The 22,175-nt window shown below is 43.6% G+C and overlaps 1 protein-coding gene across 1 annotated transcript in view; it reads right to left on the bottom strand.

Moving 5' to 3' along the window:
* MICAL2 (microtubule associated monooxygenase, calponin and LIM domain containing 2) overlaps window positions 1–22,175 on the bottom strand; it is a 278,713-nt gene that overhangs the window by 117,603 nt on the left and 138,935 nt on the right. Inside the window, exons 15-21 of the mRNA XM_044681829.1 lie at window positions 12,350–12,418; window positions 11,053–11,202; window positions 9,184–9,306; window positions 6,820–7,035; window positions 6,032–6,133; window positions 4,909–5,031; window positions 766–852 (exon numbers count right to left, since the gene is read on the bottom strand). Of these exons, the coding sequence (XP_044537764.1) occupies window positions 766–852; window positions 4,909–5,031; window positions 6,032–6,133; window positions 6,820–7,035; window positions 9,184–9,306; window positions 11,053–11,202; window positions 12,350–12,418 (870 nt within the window). The remainder of the gene's footprint in view (window positions 1–765; window positions 853–4,908; window positions 5,032–6,031; window positions 6,134–6,819; window positions 7,036–9,183; window positions 9,307–11,052; window positions 11,203–12,349; window positions 12,419–22,175) is intronic.

Genomic DNA, 22,175 nt, shown 5'->3' with positions numbered 1-22,175 from the left:
AAGTATCTGAGGCCAGATTGAAACCCAGGACCTCTTGTCTCTAGGGCGGACTTTCAATTCATGGAGCCATCTTACTGCCCCTTAGAGATGCATTGCCACAAGAGAAGCCTTATGTCCCCCCAAGCCCAGCCCTGCTCGCTGGGATCCTAGTAGTGAGCCGGGATCCAGAAGGGATATTCTTGGACAGTTGTTCTCTAATATGCCAACACCTTGCTTACTTGTGCCTGTTAGGAGCCTACCCAGTAGACCATTATTTCTTCACTATCCCTTTGGCATTTGCAGAGCCAAAGGGAAATGCCTCCCCGCCCCAGCCTTAAGGATGCCCCATCTTTCCATACACATCCAGCTTCCCAAAAAAGTGTTCACTTTTTGCCAAGGCACTTGTTAGAAGCTGCAATCCTACATGTTGCCAGCAGATGACATCCCATGCTCTATACCAATGTTCTGAAGTTTGAAATGAGTCTCTGCAAAAAATAATGGTGGGGGGGAGGGAGAGGGGGACCCCTATCCTGACAAAAACATACCTTTAAAATTACGTATGTGGGATTCCTTTGGAGTGCTGGATTTTGGCCATGCAACACAAAGGGAAGAAAGAAATACATGTTTGTGACGGGGATGGAGAGGGAGAGGTGAGCGCAGCCATTTGTCCTCCATGGGGCCATCTTTTTCCCATGTGCGTTTGCCACCACGTCAATGCCACCAACACACAATGCCAACACGACAAGCAGTTAGAGGAGCACAAATGCAGGCAGACTGGGGCTGTACCTGGCCTGGGTCTGGCTGAAATAACTTTTGCTTATATGCCTTCTTTGGAGCAGGGTTAGGCTTTCCAGGAGCTCCTGGCACAAAGGACTATGGTGAAACAGAAGCGAAGATCAGTCTGGGCATCTCTAAGGCTTGGGAAAGATTAAAAAAGTCAAATGGAGAATGCCCTCCTTCCATCCACTCATTGGCAACTCGAGGATGAGAAGGAGATCAGCTAAAATGTGACCCAAAGGGCCTTGGAGCCAAGTAGATTTGTATCTGGTGGGGAGAGAGAGAGAGAGAGAGAGAGAGAGAGAGAGAGAGAGAGAGAGCGAGCGCACTGGGCACCAGAGCTAGTCATCAGAAAGTAACAGCAGCAGCACAGAGTGATCCTTAGATTGGAGGCAGAGGAGCTGGGCTCCAAACCAGGCCTGCTGACTGACTATGACAGCCAAGCCACCATTCCACTTTCTGAGTTTCTATTTCTTTATTTCTAAAATGAAGGGACTCTAATTGGGATCCCTCAGGTCCTTTTCTAGCTCTGAATGCTACAAGCTGGTGACTTTTGTTCAAAGATACAAAGAATTTGAAGTGAATGACCAATGCGATGCTAATGCTGAAAAATATTCCAAGAGGGCATGGAGAGCTTTGGTTATCAAAGGTACATTCCCCCACTTCTTGAAACTACTGCAGGTTCTGATACTGAGTATTTTCCTAAGAAAGATTTTCTTTTCCTTTTTTTTAAACCCTTACCTTCTGTCTTGGAGTCAATACTGTGTATTGGTTCCAAGGCAGAAGAGTGGTAAGGGTGGGCAATGGGGATCAAGTGACTTGTCCAGGGTCACACAGTTAGGACGTATCTGAGGTCAGATTTGAACCCAGGATCTCCCATCTCTGGACCAGGCTCTCAGTCTACTGAGCCACTTCAGATTTTCATCAAATATATTGACTATCACACTCACGAGCAAAGGTGTACAGGTCCGTGCTGCTTTAAGCATGGCCTTACCATATTAAATATATCAAAGAAGCCTTTAATTATTGGGTATGAAGCTAATAAAATGGAGATCATCAGGTGGTCAGGGTTTTTCATTTCTTTGCTTGGGAAAACACAGAATGGAAAATTCATTTTTGATTGGGGAGGGGGATTTTCTCCCCCCAACATTTTCTGCTGGCACAATGAGAGTAAATAGAGGGTAAAAAAGCCAGTGGTAGCCAGGGGCAACATGATTCCCAAACACCCGGGCTTTCGATTCAGCCTGCTTTATCCCAAAATGCAATTGGGCTGCAATTCATTTCAAGGGATTTTTCAGATTATGATGATGATGATGATGATGATGATGATGATGATGAACTTACTCCCTAGGCTCATGGTTTTTGTCCTTTTGCTCATGTTCTCAGATTCTCTTGAGCACGTCCCTTCAAAAAAAGAAGCTCACTCAGAAGAGAAGCCTCAGTTCAAATATGACCTCAGACACTTTCCAGCTGTGTGATCCTGGGCAAGTCACTTGCCCCCCAGTGCCTACCCTTACCACTCTTCTGTCTTGGAGCCAATACACAGTATTGACTCCAAGACGGAAGGTAAGGGTTAAAAAAAAGAGAGAGAGAGAGAAGACTCAGAAGCAGTAAAAGGTCCTGGACTTGCTGAATGGATGGATGAGCATGGACAAACCCATGGAGCTGAGGGGGCCCCCAGGAAAGCCCTGACAGAGTTGTTTGCTCACAATGTGGTGCCAAGCCTTTCACCTGGGAGGATCAACCTCACTTCAGCAAGCAGCTTCTGAACCACCCTTCTCTGCCCTCTGGGTTTGCTAAATGAATGAACCCCTGGTATCTGTGCATGGAGCCAAACTTCCAGATCCCACCCAGAGGGCGAGCCTGGAGACTGGCAAGCTGAAGAAATAGGGAGGTGGCAGTCCCTCTCCCTCCAAACTTAGCCCTGGCACCTGAGTCCTGCAATCAGGGAGGGAGGGGAGAGAGCATGCCCTGACTCAGGCATGGATCTCAGGAACAAGGGTAGAATGGAAGGAAGAACTGCGAAAGGTGCTATACTTTTCCCTGATGAGACAAGTTGGCTGGCAGCTGGTGGAAAGGGGGTGTCTCTCTCTTTCTGTCTCTCTGTCTCTCTCTGTCTCTCTTTCTCTCTTTAAATTTTAAACTCTAACCTTCCATATTAGAATCAATACAAAGTATTGGCTCCAAGACACAAGAGCAGTAAGGACTAGGCAGTAGAAGTTAAGTGACTTGCCCAGGGTCACACAGCTAGGAAGTATCTCAGGCCACATTTGAACCCAGATCTGGTTCTCCATCCATTGAGCCACCTAGCATCTCCTGCTTCTTTTAATATCTGCTTTAGAGGGGGAAACTGGGTGGCTCAGTAAATAGAAAGCAAGAGCCAGAGATGGGAGGTCCTGAGTTCCAATCTGGTCTCAGACACTTCTTTCTTGTATGACCCTGGGCAAGTCACTTAACCCCTATTGCCTAGTTCTTACCTCTCTTCTGCCTCAGTACAGAAACATAGTATTCATTCTAAGATATAAAGTAAGGATTAAGCATATATATATTCTGGGTGTGGGGAGGGGTGATACATATGATTCAGGACTACATGATATGACTTGTGGGGCCCTGGGCTTCCCTTTCCAATTGTATATTTATAGGAGCAATTTCAGGAGATTATATTTCCCAAAAGCAGTGGGGAGAGAGAGCTCCCCTTAGTTACACAGGGATTACGCCCTCATGATGGACCTGCCTGGAGAGGTGAGAACATCCACCATCTACAGCACTCTGCAGATGGGATGCAACTCCAGACCCTGAGGGAGAAGTATGCTCCACCACCTGCTCTGTCCCTTCCATTCCTTCCAGAGGCTATCTTGAAGCTGGATCATTTTTTTTTAAATAAATAGTTCATCTTACTTTTCTCTTCATATTACTCTCACTTGGTAATCAATTACTAAAAACCTCTTCATGTCTCTCTCCCTACCTTCCTTCATGGAGATGGGGATACCAGAGAAACTGAGCCTTGCTCAGAAAGGGGGCTCTATCAGCATCCTGTATGACTGTGGCCAAAATGCCCATTCAGTTGCTACTGAGAAAGGAGACATGAGAGGAAGAAAGCCACAGAGTGGTTAGTGGATATTCAGGGTCTAGGAAGGGCCTTCAGAGAGTATTTCCAGCATCACTCTCAGCATACCAACGATGCGACCAAAAAAGGAGAAACTTGCATCTGGAGCCCACTTTGTTGTTGTATTCAGTCATATCTGATACTCCATGACCCCATTTAGGCTTTTCTTTGCAAAGTTCCTGAAGTGGTTTGCCATTTCCTTCTCCAGCTCAGTTTACAAATGAGGAGACTGAGGCAAACAGGATTAAGTGACTTACTCGGGGTTGCAGAGTAGTGTCTGAGGCCAGATTTGAACTCAGTGAGATGAGTCTTCCTGACTCCAGGACCAATACTCTATCCATTTTACCCCCTCGCTTTCAACAACAGCAATGGATCGCACCAAATGGGGTCAAAATGGTCAAAGGGCTGTTGTAAATTGCTGTTCTGTGGGACCAAAGCAGGAGCCACAAAGTATTGCTCTACCTTCACCTCCCCATATACAATAATGAAGTTCTCTACTTCCTGCTTCTGATTCTGAGTTAGAGGATCTCTCAGTTGGTTACCACTAATTAACTCCAGTCCAGGCTCCTAAGGATTGATCCTTGATTGGATCATAGTCAGAAGCAACCATGTAACTCCTGGGCTGATAGACATCAAAATCCTACAGGATACCCTTCATCACCTTGTAGGGTTCAATGGAGACTAAACTTTTCAAAAGCTTGGCACAAATGTTTGCAACGTTATCAACATTCTTTATATAAATAAAAATGAGGGAAAGTGGACAAGCAGATGCCTGAGATCCCAATTATTCTGTAATCATTTATCATCCACGTAATCAGTGTTGGCCACACTCTTCCAAACTAGACTGGGTTTTTGTTGCCCGGCTCTCATTTATATATAGAAACAAGACATCCATGATGCCTTTGACTGCTATGAAAAATATTTGTGTATGTGACTATAACACATTAAAATATTTTTTACCCTTAACATGCCCCCCAAACTGTTGGACTTCTACATAAGTGTGTCTCACAACAGGCACAACAGAGATTTTAATTACAATCGACTACCTTTCGGTCAGAGGAAGAAGAGTCAACAGATGAGGAAAAGGAAGTATCAGTTGAGTCACGAGATGAAAGGCAAGAGGAAGGAAGAGGAGGAGGGTGGGAAAGGCCTTTGGTGAGTAGTTTGTTCTGCACAGGATAGAAATAGGAAAAAATGATTATTTCAGAGGAAAGTCACATCTGTCCATGTTACAATGAATGAAGCAACTGTATGACTATACCCATGCAGAGGGAGAGATGTTTTTGGTTTTGTTCACATTTCTCGGGACAAGATGGGACCTTCACCCTTTGAGTCCAATCAGCCCCATCTGGCTCCCATTTAGATGGCAAGTGGCTGTGTTAGGGTCAAAACTATTTCCACTCCCCATAATAAAAAACAAAATACCACAGGCTGAGTAGAACCAAACGTTGGTTACTTGGCTGATTAAGAATGGGATGACCATCTCTGTGACTGTCCCCTTAAGACCTGCTTCATAAACTTGGTCTAAGAACCCATCTCAAGTACTGCCATCTCTATAAAGACTTCATGCACCCAGCCTGCCAATAAATGATCCTGTCTTTATTCTGTCTGTATTTTATGATACATATAGATGTGCACATGCCATCTCCTTGATAGAATGTGAGTTCCTTAACATCAGGGACCAACTTCTTATTGTCTCTTTCACCAATGTCTCGGACGGTGCCCGGTACATTGCAGGGATGAATGGTGGATGAATTAAATTTGTTACTGTAGAATCAATCAGGGTCCTGAGGCCATCTAAAGGCTTCTCGGAACAAGAGGAACAGGCTTTTTCTAAAGACAAATGAAGGACTCTGTGAAGGAAGGTTACACAGGGCCTTGTAATATCCTGGAAACTTCTTTTTTTGTTTGTAAACAGCCTTTCCCTTTCCAAGGGGATTCTGCACATTTCCAGATTTTTCCGAGGCTGATGGGTTCCCTCTTTGGATAGCACAACGTTTTTCATTCTAATGCAAAATGATCTCCCCCCAGAGTACCCAACAATGCCCAGTGCTCACAGGGAGGGGATTGATGGATCGTGCCAGATGCAGCATGCTCTAATGGGAGGGGGAGGGCCACAACACAGAGTCCCACTGGATTACATGGACCCCAGTCAATCATGCAAGTTACCTGGGGGAAATCCTCACTTGCAAACATGGAGGCAAGGTGAGCAGCTTTCTCTTTAATATTCTTTTTGTGAAACTCCCTGTTGGCTAAGTTTTGAGCCCTCTTCTGCAGGTAAAAAGGAGACAGAAAGACAGACAGACAGAAAAGGGATAGAGACAGACAGAGCAAGGCAGGAGGAGAGAGAAAGAAATAGAGATAGGCAGAGACGAGACAGACGAGCACAGAGGAAAAGAGGCAGAGAAAGAAAGGTAGAAAAGAGAGAGGGGTTGAGGGAGACACACACAGGTAGAGAGGGACAAGCATAGAGAAAATGAGATGGAGGGGAAGTTGAGAGAGAGAGAAGTGGTCATAGAGGGACAGACAAGCAGAGAGAGAAGGAGAAAGAGAGAAATGGCAAATGAGGAGGAGAAGTACAGAAATGGGTAGAGTGAGACAAGAGAGAGAGGGAGATAGACAAGGAGAGAAGGGACAGTGGGGACAGTGAGATAGACAAGCAGATAGGGAGGAGAGAGGGAGAGGAAAAAGGAGTGGGAGAGAAAGGAGAAAGAGGGAGGAGAGACAGAGGCAGAGGCAGAGACAGAGACAAAGAGAATGAGGTAGGAAGAGACAGATGGGCAGAAAGACGGAAAGACCAGACAGAGACAGAGCTTTAGTCAAGAACAGGAGAAAGACCAGGGAAATCTAATGCCAGAATATTTTCATACTTGCTCATCAAAATATCTAAGCATGAAGATGAAGGGAATGATATGAGGGGCAAAGCAGAAGGAGTGGGAGTGGGGTCCGTTGTTCACCTGGTGAATCTTTTCCTCCACGTTCTGTAGGCGCCTCAGTGCCCCAACAAGAGCGAATGCCCCGGGGTAGGCAGATGGAAGAGGAGCCATGCTTCCTGCCTGGGAGTGCTGAAGGTCGGACTTGGCTCGGGCTCTTGAAGGCCTGGTCAGGCAGTCACTAGCAGAAGCTTGCTTTGCCTCCCTGAGCACCTGCTCAGTCTTAGCTAGGGCCTGAAACTTAGGAAATAGGGAAACTGGGCAAGGGCTTCCCTTTAGACAGCGTTTCCTTACATTCCCGTGTACACACACATGCACACACAAAGAAGTCACGAACAAGAGAGCGGGAGCTACCAACTTCTGGCACCTGAGGCAGACATGGCCCCAAGCACTGGCCATACCACAAGGAAGCTCTTCTCCAGAGCTCCAGTACAGAACCAACTGCTCAAACCAGCTCAAGATAAAATTGTAGAACTGATTGTGGATGCTGCCTTAGGGGGTTCTTCCTTTTGTAGATGGCGGGCCAATTGAAAGAACACTGGTTCTTCAGTGGAGAATATAGAGTCAAATCTTCCACTAATGCTAACTAATTTGTTGAGCTTGAAAAGTTACATAGGGGCAAGCTAGGTGGCTGAGTGGGTTCAGAGACAGGAGGTCCTGGGGTCAAATCTGGCCTCAGACACTTCCTAGCTGTATGACCTTGGACAAGTCACAACCCCCGTTGCCTAGCCCTTACCACTCTGTTGCCTTGGAACCAATACATAGTATTGACTCTAAGATGGAAGGTAAGGGTAAAGAAAAGAAAAGAAAAGAAAAGAAAAGAAAAGAAAAGAAAAGAAAAGAAAAGAAAAGAAAAGAAAAGAAAAGAAAAGAAAAAAGAGAAAAGAAAGAAAGAAAGAAAGAAAGAAAGAAAGAAAGAAAGAGAAAAGAAAAGAAAAAGAAAAAAGATCTTTCTTAGAAAAATACTCAGAATCAGAACCTGCACATGAATTGCAGAGAGGAAGGAAGGAAGGAAGGAAGGAAGGAAAGAAGGAAGGAAGGAAGGAAGGAAGGAAGGAAGGAAGGAAGGAAGGAAGGGGAAAAGGAAGAGAAAAAGAAAAAGAAAAGAGAAAGAGAGAAAGAAAGTTATGTAACCACTCTGGGCCTCAGGTTCTTCATCTATAAAATGAGGGGTTTAGGCTAGCATTTATAAAAGCACTTTACATTTTGATCTCATTTGAGCCTCATAAAAATCCAATGTGATATATATATATATATATATATATATATCACTATATCCATTTTACAAATGAGGAAATTGAGACTGGGAGATGTTAAATGACTTTTCCAGAGACACACAGTGTGAGGCAAGATTCATATTCAGATTTTCCTAGCTCCAAAGTCCAATGTTCTGCCTAATGAACCATCTAGTGGCCTAGAGAAGACCTTTCCAGTTCTTGCTCCATAGAAAAGGCCAGAGTTGGGATTGAGCTCATGGTTCTCTGCTAATAAATCCAAGAAACTTTCTATTGTATCTTACTAGTAGGTATCTGAAACAACAAGCTATCATAAACCAGAGAAGGCAACTGTTTCTTTGTCTTTGACAGATCTTTCCACAAAAGAGTGTTAGAAAAAGAAAATGTCATTATTAAAACACACTCTCCTTTAATGGAAAGTCTAAAATTGCCTAATTGATCCACCAGGAAAAATGAGATTTAATGCTACCCCCCTCTCCCAACACACACACACACACACACACACACACACACACACACACACACACACACACACACACACACACACAATTCCTAACACTGTTGTTAGAGTTTAGTAGAAAACCGAGCCTTCCAAACAAAGCTTCTCATGACCCTTCACAAGAAGCAACACTGCCTGCTCATCTAGTTGGGTAGCCCCCACCACCCAATCCAAAGTTGGCAGAGATCGTTGGTATTTTACTAGTCCCATTCCCTAAGGGGATCACTGCTAACACCCATGCCACATCCTGACTGCCCAAAGGCTTCCTTCCTACCCTGCTCAGTTCCTTTTCATAGGAATAGGAGATGAACCACTGAACTACCAAGTCACATGTATTTCCTCTTTGGGGATACATATACGATGCTTCAAATCTCTAGACTTAGAAAAAATATCTTCTATAAAGTAATTGAGCAAAATAATCAAATTCATAGAAGATGTTCAATAAATACATAACCGAATAAGTGTCAAGCTGATGGACAAAAAAAAAAGATGTTTGCTGTACATCAAAGTTGACCCCAAAGTGTGTCCTTGTGAAAATGTTATTAGTAGTGGTCTGGGAGTGTGGGGAATAGGGTGGGTATTACCCTGGAAAACCCATGATTCCCTCCCATCTAAAATGCCAGGTTGGAAGTGAGAATGAAGATGAAACCCTACCTGCCTTTTGAGAGGAGGTGATGGGCTGGATGTGGGGTCCTCTGGCTTAGCAAAGTGAGAGTTTACAGGAGGGCCACCAGAAGAGTGGAGGACTGGCTTACCTAGGTTGGAAAGAACTTGCTCCTTGGAGAAGAAAGTTGAGTTTATAAAGCAACCATAGGAAACATGAAAACAAAAGGTAAGTCAGACTGAAAGATATTAGGAGACAGGGGGTAGAAAAGGAAATATTAGAGAAGGTTGGATGAGGCAAAAGACACAAAGCAGAACAGTTGGTTTAAAAGAGGATTCCAACCAAGGAGCCTGTCCAGATACCATGAGCAACACAGCCATCCCCCCAGAAATAGAAACAACCAAAGGAACAGGCAGTGGATGGAGCTTCTTCCTCTCAGACATGATAGGAATTCCAGCATGGGCAAGGCAGACAAGGGCAGGGCAGGGCAGGACAGGGGAGGAATTCTGCCCCGTGCAGGGGGCCAAGCAGAGGAGAGGAGCCAGGGAGGCCTCTCAAGGAGCAGCAGGAATTTCCCCCTTGTCACAGTCACTTGTCCATCTCTGTGACACAGAAAAGGGGCCTCCAGGCTGCCCACTGTAAGGTGAAAGTAGCCCCTTCCTGGGTACCTCCCCCAAAGTCAAAAGCTCCCACCCAGGTCAGAAGAAATAGTCGGCTGGTGCCCTTAACAAGGGTCCATCTAACTCAGAGCTCATGATTGGTGTCCACCTGACACAGACCTTTGTGGAACTTTTTAGCATAGACCAATCAGAATCTGGTACCCTCCTAGGGCAACCAAAAGCCTTATTCCTGGGAATGTGTGGTAATAAGAGAAAAAGCCATAATCATCGCCATCATCATCATCATCATCATCATCATCATCATCATCATCATCATCATCATCATCATCATCATCATCATTATATTTATATAGTGTTTACTAGACCTTTGTTCCTTTCGACTTAGGATTGCCCCTTGCATACCTCTCTGATTGGTGCATTTCAGAAAGACCCATTTTGAAGATGACTTGAGCTCAAATGCCTCCTCATTTATTAACTGTGACCCTGTGCTGTTTGTCTCAGTTTCCTCATCTGTAAATGAGGACTACGAGGATAAAAATAACATCTATCTCCCAGGGTTATGTTGAGGATTAAATGAGATAATAATTGTAAAACACTAAGTGTTTGTCGAAAGGAACAAAGGTCAGACCTAAAATAAATTAGGTTAGGCGCCTTAATTTTCTCTTTTTAAAGACGGGTTGTGTGATATTATTGGTACCGAGATTTTCCATTGGGAAGACTCCGCTCTCCCAAGAAGGAATGGTACCCACTTTGGAAGCTTTGGTCTTTGGCTGTTACCTGAGACATAGTGAATTGCCCAGAGTCACACAAGAAGTATGTGGCAGAGATAAAACGTGACTGCAGGTCTTCCTAGTACCAAGCTGGTTCTTTAGCTATGACTCTGCCTCTCTGGGTTGAGAAATTTTAACAAACTGAAGTATGAACTGGGGCAAGGATGGGGCTCTTGCCTTACCAGATATTTACCTGGTCTGCTGATCTGTTGGGAATGTATATACGGGTGGGGGAAAGGGATGCTAGGAAATTTTTTGGAGTGAGGTCTACGATCCGGAAGCTCAATGAGATTTCACATGGTATTGGGCTTGGGATGGGAGTTTTTCACCAGGTACTAAGATAGATCCCTTCTCCCAGCACCCAAGTAGACACAAAGACACACACAGTGCACCTGGGAAATACAGATGCCACATCAGTTTTGGGGAGGCCTCTTCATCCAGGAACCTCAACATACCGGAAGCTGACATTAGGCTGAATACATCGGCCACTTCCCCAAAGTGGAACCAATCCATTGGCTGTGCGACTTACCTGTCTCAGAAAAGATGGATTCCGAGCATTCTCTTCAAATTTGGCCAGCAGCTGGTTGGCCATGGACTTAACTTTATTTTGATTCATGCCTTCCCTGCTGATGCCATAGTCCCGAGATGAGCCAATGCTGCGGTTAGAAAAACTTGAAGGCTATAAGGGCAAAAATGGTGGGGAGAGAGATATAATCAGACCCAGGAACCCCTGCAGCCCCTCAGAGTAGCAGATAGAATCATGGTGCCCCTCTGTAGGCCAGATTTTGGGGCTAGGTTCCCTTTCATCACTCATGGAAGCAAGAGAAAGTTAGCAAGGGCAGTTCATTTTATCTAGGACTAACAAAAGGGAATCTTTCCTCTTAGGTTTAATTTCAAGGTGGTAAACAGTGGCCTCATCTATCAGCACATTGTATTCTGAGTGGTAGCTTTCTGATCCTTTTCCTTAGAAAGAAAACTGGCAGCAAAATAGATGAAGGAGATGCAAAATAGATTCAGGGAAATAATAAAACATTAAATAAAAGGGGGGTTAGAGTGAAATAAGCCCGAAAAGGGAGTAAATGTGGAAGTATATAGCAAATGATACATAAGACTAAAAAAAGGTTAGACAGTTACTCACTACTTTTTTTGTTGTTGTTTTTTAAATTTAAACCCTTATCTTGAGTCTTAAGACTCAATCCTGGGTATTGGTTCCGAAGCAAAAAAGTGGTAAGGACTAGGCAATGAGGGTTAAATGACTTGCCCAGGGTCACACAGAAAAGAAGTGCCTCTGAGGCTTTATTTGAACCCAGGATCTCCTGTCTCTAGGCTCTCAATGCACCGAGCCCGATAGCTCCCTTTAATCACTCACTTTCTTACCCAAGCCTGAATTCAGTTCAGTGGGATGTCCAATAACCTAATACAATTAATTAAAGCAAGGTAAAGGGAGGACTAGCTATGGAGTGGGGTGAAATATTTACATCCCACTTCTCATAAGACCTTGGACCTGAAGCTCCTTGGACCTCAATTTACTCATTTGTAAAATGAGGGGGGTAGGACTAGATAGCTTCTAGGGTCCCTTCTGGCTCTAGATCTATGCTCGATGATCCTATCTAGACCTTGTTTCCTCATTTGAAAAAGGAATGATTTGGATTAGACCACCCCAAGATTCCTTCCATCTCTGAGTCTTTCACTCCTAATTCATCCTAGGAAACAGTCCCCTGGATCTCTGGAGTCAAGGATCATGGGGGGGGGGGGGGGGGGATTCTATTACATCTTTTCCCCGGGCTGATTTTGCCGTGTTTCATAAAAGTACTGAAAACACTGACCTCTTCCAAATTGTCTAAGCCTTTTCTTCTTCGCTTATTCATATCATTTTCTTCTGTGAGGTTCTCCACCTGGAACATTCAAGAAAAACATCTTCGCTCAGAACTCATCAAAGTATTTCTAAAGAATCTGAAAAAGTCACTAGTGGCAGTGAGGGCCCAAGGACTCCCCTAAACACAGCTGATTTGGCCTCTGAGAACAATGGCTGGGCTGCTCCAATCAGTAATCATCAGGAAGACTTTCTTTCTAGAAATGAATCATGCCTTATATCACTGGGCCTTTCAAGGCCTTTGTCTCAAACCCAGCGGTTTTATAACACTCATCATCTCTTCACTAGTGACAAAAGCACAGATTTCATGGCCCTGCTGCTGAACAAAAGGGGTTAAAAAAATAACTTAGACGAGCTTCAAGCAGCTCTAAGTTGCATTGAGTGGACACAAAGAAGTTGGCTTGACATCTCTCTTTTTTGGCTTGTCAACCTCTCAGGATCCCAGAGAGGGAAGGACTTAGAATCTAAAGGCAAGACTTCAAATTATATCACTACCACAGCTTCTCAAAGTGACTCCTGATCAGCTTACAAAGATATGTTGGATTGTTATTTTAAAAAGGAAAAGAAAATAATGAAAACAAATTTGAAAAATTTTTTCTCAAGGCGTCACTTGCTTAGAATGAGTGAGGCTCATTCTCTAGGGGACCTGCTATGTTTTTTTCTGTAAATAAAGCAGGATACAAAAAAATGTTTAAAAAAATTCCTTACTTACTATGGAATTCAATTTCCATGAAATAAAAATTAAGCGCCACCATCGATTGAGGAGAAGAAAGAAAAGTGATTTCTGAAGGTCTGCTTCAGTTCCCCATAGGAATTACCTCCCACTCCTCTGCAGAAATACCAAGCCTAATGTTGTTCATTGGTCAAGTGAACACAGTGTTAGAGAAACAAATAGGAAACAGATCATTCCTAAAGAAGGTTGGAGAGAGGAGGAGATAGAGGAGAGAAAGGGGATGAAGGTGTCATCAGGATGAGAGAAGAAGTCATCTATCAGAGCACTATTGCATGAGAATTGACTGAGAACAAGTACTAAGTCTGGAGACCTGGGTTTGAATTTTGCCTGGGAAGCAGCCTGGTGTCTTGGAAAGGAAACTAGATTTGGAGTTGGAATACCTAGCCCTTAACTGTGTGACCTCAGGCAAGTCACTTTACCTCCCCTGATCCTCAATTTCCTGATCTGAAAAAAAATGAGGTGGATGAATTAGATAGCTTCTGACGTCTCTTCAGAGTCTAAATCTGGCCTTCTACAGTTTTTTTGAGCTCTACAAAGGCAGGTTATCCTTGCTGAGCCTCAGGCAACTTTCTAGTTGGGTTTTGATGAAGGGAGCTGAGGAATTTATAGACCTTTGGTGTGCTCAATATTGGGAAAAGGAATCATTAAATGAGGGTGTGCCTGAAATGCTATTACCTGCTCCCACAGGAAGCTAGCTTCTGCCAAATTCAGGCATATTCTCAGTCCAGGAACATCCCAGTTCAGACCATTTCCCCATCTGTGGGCCAACAGCTGGCCTGGCCATTCCATGTCGGAATACTGACATCATACTATTGACCAAGACTCAGAAGCAGGAGGTCAGTCATGGAAAGCACGGAGGCATGCTCCTTCTTGTCTATGCATGGACCCTGTGGTCCAGGCCCTTCCAGTCCCCACTGCGTGTTTAACATCCTCCTTTTTGACAGGAACTGGAACAATCCTTCATTTATAATCACTCAGCAATGCGACCCCTCTACTCTCCAGGGCAGCACAAAAATGCTAAATCAAACAGCCCTGCTTTCCGCCTTCTGCTTTCCTCCATTTGTAATAAATCATTATGTTGGGGATGGAAATTATTTCAGCTCTAGCATCTGGGCAAACACCAAGAGAAACAGATGATCTTATACCCAACCCATGGTCTCACCGAGCCTGGTGAGCTCAGCCAAGCAGCCCCTTTGCCTGTCAGCATCTTTGGGGCAGGAGACCTGAGGGCTAAAGCAGGACACAATGTCCCACTGGGCAGACACTGGCATATCCTTTGTTTGCTTGGTTTCCAGCATAGATTTGGCTTTTACTCAAAGAACTGCAGCTAGATGATGGATTGAATGGAGTGCTGGACCTCAGTCTGACTCCTTCCTTCTCAGATGAAGAACCATTTACTGAAATGTGAGGCCCTAGGCAAGTCACTTACACTGTCCGCCCTATTTCCTCACTTTTAAAATGAAGATAAAACACATCTACCCAACAGGATTTTTGGGAAAAGCCTCTTCCTACCTTTTGGGTCTTCTTACACTTGACTTTCCTCCATATACTGAGACTCAGGGACTATGATCTCCTTAGTGTTCTTCATTCAAGATTCTCTATCTCCCTATCCTGGGCATGTTCCTTGGTATCCTTCACGTCTAGAATTCTGTCCCTCTACACTTTCACCTCCTGGCATCCCTGGCTTCTGTCAGGCTCTGGCTAAAATCCCACCTTCTGTAAGAAGCTTTTGATGATTCCTCCTTAAAACGAGTGCCTTCTCTCTGAGATTGTCTCTAATTTACAGCCCGTTTGTATATAGATGTCATTAGAGTATGAGCTTCTTTTTTTTTTTTTTTTTGGCTTTTCTTTGTTATCTCCAGCATTCGTATACTGCCTCTCACACAGTAGACACTAAATGCTGGCTGACTTGCCTTCATAAATGAGATGAGAAATGGATGTAAAGAGCTTTGTTAACTGAGGATCCACAAGAGTTCCTCTTGTCCAGTTCCCTCATTTTACAGATTAAGTGACTTGCCCCCAAATTAAATTAAATGGCATTAAATGGCAAAATCAGGAATTGAGCTCAGATTCTTTGACTCAATGCTCTGCTTGCAGGTTTTACGTGCCCAACAGAGTTGAAACTACTGGAAAGGCTGTTAGTCATTTTACTACAAAATATTAACGAACCTGTGGCCAGCTAGCAACAGATTTAACCTTCTCAAGTAAGCCTGGTCCAAAATGACTGCTGAGACCTCCATAGACTGACTTTTCTGCTGCGGGGGCCTGGCTTGGAAAACCCCCCATAGACTTAGGGTTTACCATGAGTCACCTCAAAGAGTATTGCTTTTTTTTTTCTCCAGGCTCTTGGTAATGGACAACAGAAACTACTTAATTTTAGGGACAGCTAAGTGGCTCCGTGGAGAGAGAACCAGGCCTGGGATGGGATGTCCTGGGTTTAATTCTAGCCTCAGACAGATCACCTAATCCCCACTGCCTGGTCCTTAGTGCTCTTCTGCCTTGGAACCAATACTTAGTATCAACTCTAAGGCAGAAGGTAAGGGGAAAGGGAAGCAAATAACATGAATCGTATAACTATAGATATTTGCTATTAAAATAAAGGTTACATTGTTACCAAAAAATAAAATTTAAAAATGGACATGTTTAGCCAAGAGAAGAAAAGCAAAAAAAAAAGGAAGGCAACTAAGTGGCTCAGTAGATAGAGAGCCAGGCCTAGAGAAGGAAGGTCCTGGGTTCAAATGTGACCTTAGACACTTCCTAGCTATGTGACTCTGGTTGCCTAGCCCTTACTGCTTTTCTGCCTTGGAACCTAAACTTGGTACTCTTTATAAGACAGAAGGGAAGGGTTTAAAAAAAAGAAAGGAGCTACCTACTTTCAGATGGAGGAGATATTCAAGGAGACCCCCACATCGGATCAGTTTCCAGATCTATGGCGGGTTAGACCAATGGTTTGTTCGCCTTTGACTCCTTGCCTTCTTTGCCAGCCCAGTGCTCAACAAGTAGTGCTTAATACTTGCTGATTTGGTTGATGGGAAGCCCTTATTAAATGCCTTTTCACCCATTAAATTCCAAATGTCAGGGCTATGTCTTGAGCCTTCAGAAGTTTTCCTTTCATAACCCCACAAGCCCTCCCTGAGCTTCTTTCATCCTTCGCCTAGAAAGCAAAACCTTTTAGTCCTGGCTCTATCACAGACTTTTGGGATTGTTTTCGGGTTCTCCAGGACACTATCCCCTCTCTAGAAGGGTGGGTGGGTGAGTGGATTATGGTAGCTTTCAGGGGAGAGCAGTAGGAGGGAGAATTAAGAAGGGCTCCAGATGGACATCCACATTTCTCTCCAGAGGATTCGAAGGCAGTGACGCTCTCATAATAAAATCCTATTTATCTGTCCAATGTGAGTTAAGATCAAGGTCACTCTGAGAAGTTTTTAAAAATAGTGGCAGTCAGCCAATAGGAAAAGAGCTGGGAACTTTTAGGCAAAAGGTGCTGATAGCAGCCAGGACACAGGATGGAGTCGGTCGAGGGCTTCGAGACCCGGATGGGAAGGGCCTGGACCAGGGCCAGATGAAAGAGAATTTTTGCCCTTTGTAGAGATACCACTGCCCAATGCAAGGACAATCCTGGTCCTCTGTAGAGATGCTACTGCCTTATGTGGCTGGACCAGGAGCTCAATTCAAATCTTCCCCTAAAGTCACTTTGCCATTAATAAAACTGGCATTTCCCTAAAAATGAGGTTTAAAAAAAAAATTCCTTAACAATCGAGAAACCTGGAAATCAGTCAGTCAACAAACATTTGTTAATTGTTTCCTCTGTGCCAGGCACTGTGCTAAGTGCCAGGAATACAAGGAAAGGTAAAACAAAAAAAAAAAAATTTTTTTAAATAATTAAAAAAAAAAACAGTTCATGCCTCAAGGAACTTACATTCCAATGATCAAACTTGCTTCGTTTCTCAATTCCCAACACTGCTGAAAACGTAGTTCCCTTCTGAAAGCAGAGAAGGCAAGGTCAGCAGCAGGAGCAGCCTGGAGACGAATAACGTAACTCCTGGGCTGAATCGCAGGCATCCTCTGCTCTCACCTAAGAGCCACCCACTGGCAATGTGTCCCAGGGCCAGATATCAGCCATGTATGGTCAGCCTAATACGGAACACAATCACTTCCTTTCCCTGGGCTTCCGTTTCCTCATCAGCAAAAGAAGACTTGACTTTAATTAAACTTCAGTAACATGTAAATATTCTGTCTATAGCTCTCTCCTCCCACATTAAAGTGTGAGCTATGTGGGGATAGGAACGATTTAACTACAGTCTTAGTATCCTCAGTGTCTAGAATGGTCCCTGGTTAATAGTAAATGCTAAATAAATGCCTGATGAAGGGCCATTAGATAGCTCAGTGGATTGAGAGCTAGGTCTAGAGATAGGAGGTCCTGGGTTCAAATTTGATCTCAGATCCTTCCTAACTGTGTGACCCTGGGCCAGTCACTGAACCCCCATTGCCTAGCCCTTGCCACTTGTCTGCCTTGGACCCAATACACAGTATTAATTCTAAGACGGAAGTAAGAATGTAAAAGAAAATAAGAGCAGGTCCAGGCAAAAACTGTTATGAGTCAGCTGAGGAAGTTATTTTCAGCCAAGGAGGAAATCATGCCTGGCTTCTTAGAGGAGGTAACCCTTGAGTTTGGCCTGGAAGAAAAGTAGGAATTTCAATAGTCAGGAAGAGTCCAGCTTAGGCTTAGGAATGGCATGGGCAGATTCATGAAGAAAAGGGCAGAGAGAAGGAGCTGCTTTGGGGTAGTCCCCAAAGTCAGCGGGATGGATGGAGATGAGCAAGTCATCTGGCTGGAAAGTTATGTCAGGGTCAGTAATGGGGAGGAAGCCTCTGCACTAGACTATCTTAGTCTACCAAGGGAGGGTCCTAGAGCCATCCAAGACTTCTTTTCCACAGATGGACTTTCTGTAAATTGGTAGCAACCCACATGATGTAACTGGGGCAGTAGAACTGGACACCCGGCTTCTGAAAAATTACATTAGCTCTGGGGCTTTTGTTTTCCCTTTTATTGTATCCCTGGCTGCCATTGCTCTGGCTCCCTGGGCAAAGGAGGATTGTCCTACAAGACACCAGACACAAGACCCAAGCCCTCATCATGTCACAGAATGCTAGAGACAGAAGGGACTTTAGATAACACTGAATCCAGGGAAATTAGACCAGATAAGGAGATACTAGAGATGCCAACCTGATTAGAATAATCGCTTAGATTTAGAATTGGATGAATTACTGAACCTAGAGTATGGTGGGCCCACATTATCTTGTGGAAGTCTCTCATGAAGTACTCAAGGGATCAGTCCCAGAGTCTGTCATGTTCAAAAAATATGGACAAATAGCATATTAATCCAATCTGTAAATGAGTGCCCAAAAGATTTTAAGAAGTTGGAACAATGGGCTGAAGTTAGCAAAATGAAATGCAAGATGAAAAATCCATAAGGTCATGTGCTTGATTTCTAAAATTCAGATCTGATAAGGATGGCTTGAAGACAGTTTATGTGAAAAAGATCTGGGGATCTCAATGGAATGCAAGCTCAATATGAATCAACAGGTTGACCTAGCTGCCAGCAAGGGATAACCTGTTCTGAAGCTGCATTAAGAGAAGTACAATGTCTTAGGGGGCAGCTGGGTAGCTCAGTGGATTGAGAGCCAGGCCTAGAGATGGGAGGTCCTGGGTTCAAATCTGGCCTCAGACACTTCCCAGCTGTGTGACCCTGGGCAAGTCACTCAGCCCCCCCCCCCCATTGTCTACCTTTACCACTCTTCTGCCTTGGATGGAAGGTAAGGGTTTTAAAGGAGAGAGAGAGAGAGAGAGAGAGAGAGAGAGAGAGAGAGAGAGAGAGAGAGAGAGAGAGAGAGAGAGAGAGAGATGAGAACCCCACTTGTCCCATTCAGCAGTCTGGTCTGGAGTACCATATCCAGGGCTAGCACCATATTATGGAAAGGATATTGCCAGGCTATAGCACAACCCAAAGGAAAGTGACTACAAAGGTAATGGGACTCAAAGTCGTGCCATTCAAGGATTAAGCAAACCCAGATGACAGGAACAGGGACAGTTAGGTGGGTTGAGAGCAAGGCTTAAAGATGGGCAGTCCTGGATTCAAATTTGGGTTCAGATACTTCCTGGCTCTGTGACCCTGGGCAAGATACTTAACCCTCACTGCCTAGCCTTTACCACTCTTCTGCCTTGGAGACAATACTCGGTATTGATTCTAAGACAGAAGGTAAGGATTATTTTTTACATGAACAGGAACAGTACAAAATAATTGAAGTGTTGTCATGTGGAAGAAGGATTAAGCTTATTCAACTTACACTGGGAAGGAAGAACCAAACCCAAGGAGGGGAAGTTCTATGGAGACAGATCGTGGCTGAGAAGGCAGCAATCTTCTGATCAATAAGAAATGTCCCAAAGTCAAATAAGCTGCATTTGGTTGCTGAGACCAAACAGAAATTGGAGAGCCATTTGTCTGGGGACCAAAGTGGATTGACAGTTCAGGTATGGATTGGATTACATGACCTCTGAGATCCCCTCCAGCTAAGAGAGTCTGTGATTCTAGGAAACCTCCTCATTTTCCAAATGAGGAAATGACAAATACACCTGAGCTGCCAATGAGGAAGTGAGGCAATGCTCCAGGTGTTTCCAGAAAGGCAAAGGGAGGAGGAAGGGGAACAAAGGAGTTCATGAAATATATCACTCCTTAGTGATTCTGTTCTGACATGGCTCTTTAAGCACACACTGACACTGGGAACAATCCTCGTGTGGATTGAATCGTGGCACGTACGGGCAGCAAAGACACACCTTCTAGCTACATGCCCCAGTGCTCAAATGACATCCATCCAAAGAAAGGGACCCTTTGTTGAATGTACACTATGTAATTAGGTGGCATCTGCCTCTGTGGGCTCAGAAGTTTTAGGCCAGTGGTTCCCAAAATTTTTTGGCCTAAAGCCCAATTTCCAGAAAAAAGATTACTTAGCCCCCTGGAAATTAATTTTTTTAACTTTAATAGTAATTAACAGGAAAGATAAATGCACCTGTGGCCATCACCGCCGCCCTGGATCGCTGTAGCACCCACCAGGGGGCGGTGGCGCCCACTTGGGAATCACTGTTTTAGGCAGAGTTGTTAATATATAGGAAGAGAGTCAAGGGAACTTGCTTCAGATATACTCTATCATACACATTCAGAATGACTGTTCCTTTAACTTAGAAATCCCACTGTCCACTGTATGTACCCCTAGGAAGGGAAAAAAATAAGAGGAAAGACCCCATAGACACCAAAAGATTTACAACAGTACTTTTTGTGGTGGCAAAGAAATAGAAATAAAGCAGGTGCCCATCAGCGAGGGATTGGCTGAATAAATTTTGAGGGATGAATACTAGAATAGCATTGTGCCAGAAGAAATGATGAGTAAGAGGGAGTTTGAGAAATAGGGGAAGATTTGTATGAACAGATAAAAAGAAAAAATATGCAAGCCACAAAAAGTGATAAATGCAATGAGTATGGTCAGGGGTATGCATTGGTAAAGGTTTTAACATCTGCCTCCCCAGGGGAAAAAAAAAAAAAAGAAAAGAAAGTGGACACATTTTTTAGTTTAATAACATCATTAACATTTCCTCCACCATTTTCTTAAGGCTAGACAATCAACAAAACAATAAGCCAAGCCCTAATTTGTAGTATTTGTCAATTTCTGAGGTGTAGATGGTCAGAAGGAAAATTTAACAACTGGCTCTTGTGTACCTAGGATGCAACACCTGAATATAACAACGTAGCTAAAAAAACATAACCAAAAGGTAACAAATCCATGCAAAACTAAAGAACCAAACATAGAGCCAGAGAACAGACAATGAAACATGTCTTCATCCTTTTAGGGATCGTGACTCGCAGGGCAGAATGTTCCACAGATTGACAGTGTTCCTGTACAGGGTGTTTTTGCCTAATTGTTTTTCTTTGTTAGAAGAAGGATTCAGGGCAGCTGGGTAGCTCAGTGGATTGAGAGTCAGGCCTAGAGACGGGAGGTCCTAGATTCAAATCTGGCCTCAGACACTTCCCAGCTGTGTGACCCTGGGCAAGTCACTTGACCCCCATTGCCCACCCTTACCACTCTTCCACCTATAAGCCAATACACAGAAGTTAAGGGTTTAAAAAAAAAAGAAGAAGAAGAAAAAGGATTCAATTACCATCTGTGATAGACTTAATTAATTTCAGCAATGTAATGATCCAGGACAATTCTGGGAGAATTATGATAAAGAAAGCTCTCTACCCCCCCTCCAGAGAAAGAACTGTAGGAGTCAGAATGCAGATAAAAGCATATGATTTTTCACTTGCTTATTGGTTTTTTGCTTGGGGGATTTTGGTTTTATATGACTATTCTTTCACAAAAATGAACAATATGGAAATCTGTTTTGCACGATATCATAATAGCCCAGACTGAATTGCTTGCCAGCTCTAGGAAGGGGGAGAAGAAGGGAAGGAAGGAGACAGTATGGATCATATAACTTCAGAAAATTCATATGTAAATTTGTTATTACATTCAACTGGCTAAATAAATTTATGAAGATTAAATGAATGAATAAATAAATAAATGAATGAATAAATTGAAAAATATTTTTTTAAAAGGAGGGTTTGATTTCAAGATGGAGAAGAAGGAGAAATGACTGTGATACATGTAAAATTGATAGCAGATTGCTTACCATCTCAGTGAGGGAGAAAAAAGAGGGAGAGAGGGAAAAACTTTGGGACTTTTTTTTAAATGTGAAAATTGTTTTTATAAGCAATTGGGGGGAAAATAAAAGGAATTTTCATGGGGAAAAAGAAAATGACTATCATGTATAGAGAAAGATCATCAATAAAACTTATTTTTTTTTTAAAAAAGAAAAAGAATGACAATGGAAATAGAAAGAGGAAGTTGAAGTTCCAGGGAAGAGACAGGAGAGGCAGAGCTCCCTAAATTGGTCTTCAGTTATGGCACCCACCAGGGAAGGGCAATAAATCTGCTTTTATGACTACCAACA

Source organism: Gracilinanus agilis, chromosome 6 (assembly GCF_016433145.1).
Source record: "Gracilinanus agilis isolate LMUSP501 chromosome 6, AgileGrace, whole genome shotgun sequence".
Lineage (NCBI taxonomy): Eukaryota > Metazoa > Chordata > Mammalia > Didelphimorphia > Didelphidae > Gracilinanus > Gracilinanus agilis.
Note: the sequence above shows the minus strand (reverse complement) of the source record. Positions and strands in the feature narration are given on the sequence as shown.